General features: G+C 40.1%; 2 protein-coding genes across 4 annotated transcripts; one reads left to right on the plus strand and one right to left on the minus strand.

Annotated features, from left to right (window-relative positions):
• Positions 1-9: 9 nt before the first annotated feature.
• LOC108565478 (multifunctional methyltransferase subunit TRM112-like protein) lies at positions 10-763 on the plus strand. Its single transcript, XM_017924981.1, has 2 exons — positions 10-199; positions 257-763. The coding sequence occupies exons 1-2, from the start codon at positions 26-28 to the stop codon at positions 551-553; spliced, it is 471 nt and encodes a 156-aa protein (XP_017780470.1). The 5' UTR covers positions 10-25; the 3' UTR covers positions 554-763.
• A 265-nt stretch (positions 764-1,028) lies between these two features.
• On the minus strand, positions 1,029-4,079 carry LOC108565477. 3 transcript variants are annotated; one of them, XM_017924979.1, is made up of 6 exons: positions 3,822-4,079; positions 3,553-3,713; positions 3,093-3,356; positions 2,456-2,989; positions 2,225-2,335; positions 1,029-2,090 (listed from the first exon to the last, which is right to left on the minus strand). In XM_017924979.1, the coding sequence occupies exons 1-6, from the start codon at positions 3,858-3,860 to the stop codon at positions 1,889-1,891; spliced, it is 1,311 nt and encodes a 436-aa protein (XP_017780468.1). In that variant the 5' UTR covers positions 3,861-4,079; the 3' UTR covers positions 1,029-1,888. The 3 variants fall into 3 exon arrangements, with proteins under 3 accessions (XP_017780468.1, XP_017780467.1, XP_017780469.1); XM_017924978.1 differs by having other exon boundaries at positions 3,553-4,079; XM_017924980.1 differs by lacking the exon at positions 3,093-3,356 and having other exon boundaries at positions 3,553-4,079.
• Positions 4,080-4,317: the final 238 nt, after the last annotated feature.

A 4,317-nucleotide genomic window follows, 5' to 3' on the forward strand; every position in this document is an offset into this window, starting at 1 on the left:
TATATATATGGTGTCGCATTCGTAGATGAGGTTAGGTTTGACTCCTGCATTTCTAGTCAAAATTGTTAGTAGTGTTGTTTTGATTCCTGCGAGGAGCGTACACAAGTCGGAATTAGTTAAGATGAAGCTGCTCACACACAACATGTTAACGTCGAAGAGTATGAAAGGAGTCACGGTGGGATATCCACTCGGGATAAACGTGAGTGTAAACATTGAAATGTACAAAATTTCCATCTAAAACGAACATTCTTTAAAGGTTGTTGATATTAAGGTCACCGAGGTTGACTTCAATCCGGAATTCATATCCAGGATAATCCCGAAATTGGATTGGAGCGTGCTGTGGAAGGCGGCCGACACCATTGGCCAACTTGATGATCTTCCTAAGGAGCTCTCGCAGGAGTACGAGAATGACAATGATTTTCTGAAGAAGGTGCACCATGTGTTGCTGGAAGTGGACATTGTCAATGGTGAGCTGGTCTGTCCTGAAACCGGTCGCAAATTCCCAATCAACAATGGCATTCCGAACATGCTGCTCAATGAGGACGAAGTTTAAATATATAAGAAATTTTATTAGTTTTTAATTTTGTTATGAGAAGCAGTTCGGTTTTCTGAATATACATATATTTGTTTTTCAATACATCAAATGCACAGTGGTAAGGAATACATACATCTTTGCTTGTCTAAAAAACAACGAAAAAATTAAGTAAACTACACTCTGTTACAATGCACATGTCTATGGCAATAATAATATATTATAAAGTCATTACAAAAATATTAGGGGCAGACGAACTTTTATGGAATTTCCTGAACACGCACGCTACATACAACACATAATAAATTTTGGAAAAAAGATCTCCGAAAAACATTGTACAAAATATTTTGCCTCTTCTCGTACATGTAAATATAATATTTACATATCTATACAAGTAATAAAGTGGTGATACATAATATGATAGATATACCGGACATATTATTATTATGATATAGATATAGTTCACGATGTAGTTAGTAGGTACGTTTTATTTTATTTTTTTTGTAGTAGTATCATAGAAGATGACTACATGGGCGGCATTCAGTTCACGACAACATAATCATTATCCCACAGCCTTGAGAAACTCCTCGACTTGCAACCTCTGCGTTTTACACGAAGACAGTTTCTTGAGCTATTTTGAACTAGTTATATTTGCAGATAGTTCAATAATCTCTCAAGTTACTATGCTTGGCGTTTACTTGGGAGCTAACCGGTCGAGATGTTCCTTCACTAAACGAATCTAAAGATAAAACTAAACTAAAGTACACTAGGAACTAAAATTGCACTGAAATTATCAATTGATCAACTACACATTATAATTATATAATTTGAATTATTTCGAACAGAAAAAGTTTTAACGGAATAACAAAAAGAATGCCAATATACCTTCTTTCCACGTGATCCTTCAGCCCAAATTCAGTTGTGTAAACATCCAAAAACTAGTCTCCAAATTTTTCATTAAACTAAATTCAATTCAAAGAAAACTATCTCTTCTTTTTTGTTAAATTATTATCATTGATAAAACAAACAGGTACTTGTTCAGATATGTGTGGCAGGGATTTACTCTCTAAATCTACGTTTCTCTAAAAACATCATTACTTCGCAAGTTCAACAAACAAAAATTAAAAAAGAATGGAATTAAAAACTTAATCGATAACAAAAACGGTAATCACTAAATACTATTTGGCACCTTAATGAAATTTATATAGATTACAAATAATACTGCAATTATAATAATAGTAATAATAAAGATTCAACAATACGTAAATATAATCTGATAGATAGATAGTAAATGGTGGAGATATGAGAGAATCAAGAAAAAAAATAATGAACTTATTAAAGAATGCTGCAATTGAGTTATTTGCCGCGGGATTCCCCTATGGCCATGCTCTTGAGCTGCGAGAAAATACTACCTTTGGCAAGACCGAAGACCGGACCCTTGCAGAGATCCGGATTTGCACCGCTCGCTTTGTACGCTTCGCGTCTCGGTAATAGCAGACTCCTGTTTGGTCCATTCGACAACTTCGGATTCGGTCCTTGCCAGTTCACGTAGTCTTCGCTGTAAGTGGGTTTTTTTTTTTAATTATTTACTTGTTTATGTTTCATTGATTAATGATGATTATGTGCGGCCGCGTAAAAGAGAGAACGTGACGCCGATGAATATTTAATGAATGAATAGCGATCAATACTCACAGCAGCAGTTTTTGGTTGGCGCCGTTTGCAAAATCGGGATTGCATCCGTTGGTGCTGGATAAATTGGACGACTTGTACTCGGAATTATTCATGCTGTTTTCCTCGATCACTCTGCAAACCGAAAATACTCTCTTAGTCAGAGCGACTACTTTTCTAATTAGGCGTAGCATCGATTTTCTCGTTGCTGTAGCAACCTAGTTGAAATACAACAATGCACGATCACACGCGTACCTGTTGTAGATAGTTTTGCTGTTGTCCTGCTTCTCTTTGAGCAGCGACTTGAGCGATTGCCTGCTCTGCGACGAGGCCACGTTATTGACGACGGTTAAGAAGGTGACCTCGATAACCTCGTCCTCCACCTGATCCTTCCTGTTGTTCTCCTTGATCTTATTATCTTCTTGAACCATGATGTCCAAAATCTGTTTGGCACGATCTTCGTCGAAGTGGACGCTGTCCAGTGCCATCCCGATGACGTGCTCCGGGATGTCGCTGTACGAGTCCAGCAGATTGAGCTTAACGCTGTCCTTCTCCTGTTGCGTCTTTATCTTTGGCATCGGCGGCGGAGAATCCGCTTTGGCAATTTGCTGCTGCTCCTCCCTCTCTTTGGCCTTATCCTCGAGCTCCTGCTTCAGTTTGGCCGGATCCTTCTTGACGAAACCCATGCCCTTCAGGCATTCGGACGTCTTCTGGATGTTGTTCTCATTGTTGGCAAGGACGTCCAGGATGACCGTCTCCTCGGCTTTCGGAAAAATGGATTTCATGTATCTAGAAATACATACATAGAGAACGTGAGGTGGCGTGGCGCGGCGGTTAAAAGCATGTGGTTGAAGCGGATGATGCATGGTTTTCGGTTAGAAATATTAGTAACCTTAGCTTGAGTTTGGGCGAGGAATGGGGTCTGGGCGAGTTGCGGTAAGCTTCGCACACAGAGTTATTAGCGATGGAACTGCAAGTCTTTAGAATCGGACTGCTCGTTCTGGAGTAACTGCGTAACCCCAGAGGTGGTGTAGACATGTACAAAGGTGCGTTCGCGCTCCTCGTCGGAGGTGGCGTTGCGAAAGGACCCGGCGTGGCAATTGGATGCTTCTCCACTTGCAAAGCGCTAATCACGACAGCCTCTCGATTGTGATACCTACAAAGTGTTGTTAATAAGCAAAATGGTATTAGTAGTGAAGGTAGGTTGTTTCACAAGCAAAACTGTCGCCAAATAAAGCTTGGGACATTTCGTGTGAAACAACCGGTTGGGTGAACGTAGTTCCTTATCTCCGTAGTGAATGATGGTATTTTTGTTTGGTTAGTGGCTTGACTTGACTGCAAAGAAGACATACTTTTTGAGAAGCAAACGGATATGCGTTTCGGACACGGTGGGAAACATCGAACTGATTTTCACTACCGATTCGTCGGGGTCTTGGATGAAGGACGAATCCTGCGTTCTGGATGAAGCCCTCACCGATAACGGGCTCATGTGTGTCGTCGAGCTTTTCAGGTCCTGAATAAACGCAAACGTGATGAAACGGACAAAAATACAAAACACATACGAACACCGCATCAGCCAATCAAATGAATGGATGCTATCAGAACAGATCACAATAAATACCTGCAACGGAATGCATTTCGGACTGTATTGGCCGGGCATCTGAAACGCCGGTATCGGCGACGGATGACTAGGATATACGTAATTTCTCTTTAAATCCGGAGATCCATACTATTTATCCGATCCGAATGCAGCACAAACACACAATACAATCAATATGTAGATATTATTGGCTAAAGGCAAAGAACGTTCGCGGAACAAGACGACAATATACTAAAGCAGCGTTTTCCAAACTGTGAGGCGTACACTAGTCTAAGGGGAGGCGCGAATATTAGTAGCAGTGAGCAATTTTCCAAATATCTGCTAAAGTATAGATACATTCCTGTGCTCTTCTCCATATTGCTGTAATACGCGTTCAAAGTTGAAAAATTGAAATTGGAACGTTCGCAAAAGTAGTGTTTTCACATTGATTTACTCGAAAACTATAATAGATAGAATGAAGCTAATAGATGCATATGAAAGCTGAATGGTTGGGGAATCTAGCAAGTATCGATATATT

Source organism: Nicrophorus vespilloides, unplaced genomic scaffold, assembly GCF_001412225.1.
Source record: "Nicrophorus vespilloides isolate i.1.1-1 unplaced genomic scaffold, Nicve_v1.0, whole genome shotgun sequence".
Taxonomy (NCBI): Eukaryota; Metazoa; Arthropoda; class Insecta; order Coleoptera; family Silphidae; genus Nicrophorus; species Nicrophorus vespilloides.

What these genes read in the sequence shown, in the direction of transcription:
- LOC108565478 (XM_017924981.1), top strand. Translation starts at nt 26, where the DNA reads ATGAGGTTAGGTTTGACTCCTGCATTTCTAGTCAAAATTGTTAGTAGT. An exon ending in GATATCCACTCGGGATAAAC is followed by an intron (nt 200 to 256) that starts GTGAGTGTAAAC and finishes CATTCTTTAAAG; the next exon opens with GTTGTTGATATTAAGGTCAC.
- LOC108565477 (XM_017924978.1), bottom strand. Translation starts at nt 3,860, where the DNA reads ATGCCCGGCCAATACAGTCCGAAATGCATTCCGTTGCAGGTATTTATT. An exon ending in ATCCGTTTGCTTCTCAAAAA is followed by an intron (nt 3,357 to 3,552) that starts GTATGTCTTCTT and finishes AACACTTTGTAG; the next exon opens with GTATCACAATCGAGAGGCTG. An exon ending in TCGCCCAAACTCAAGCTAAG is followed by an intron (nt 2,990 to 3,092) that starts GTTACTAATATT and finishes ATGTATTTCTAG; the next exon opens with ATACATGAAATCCATTTTTC.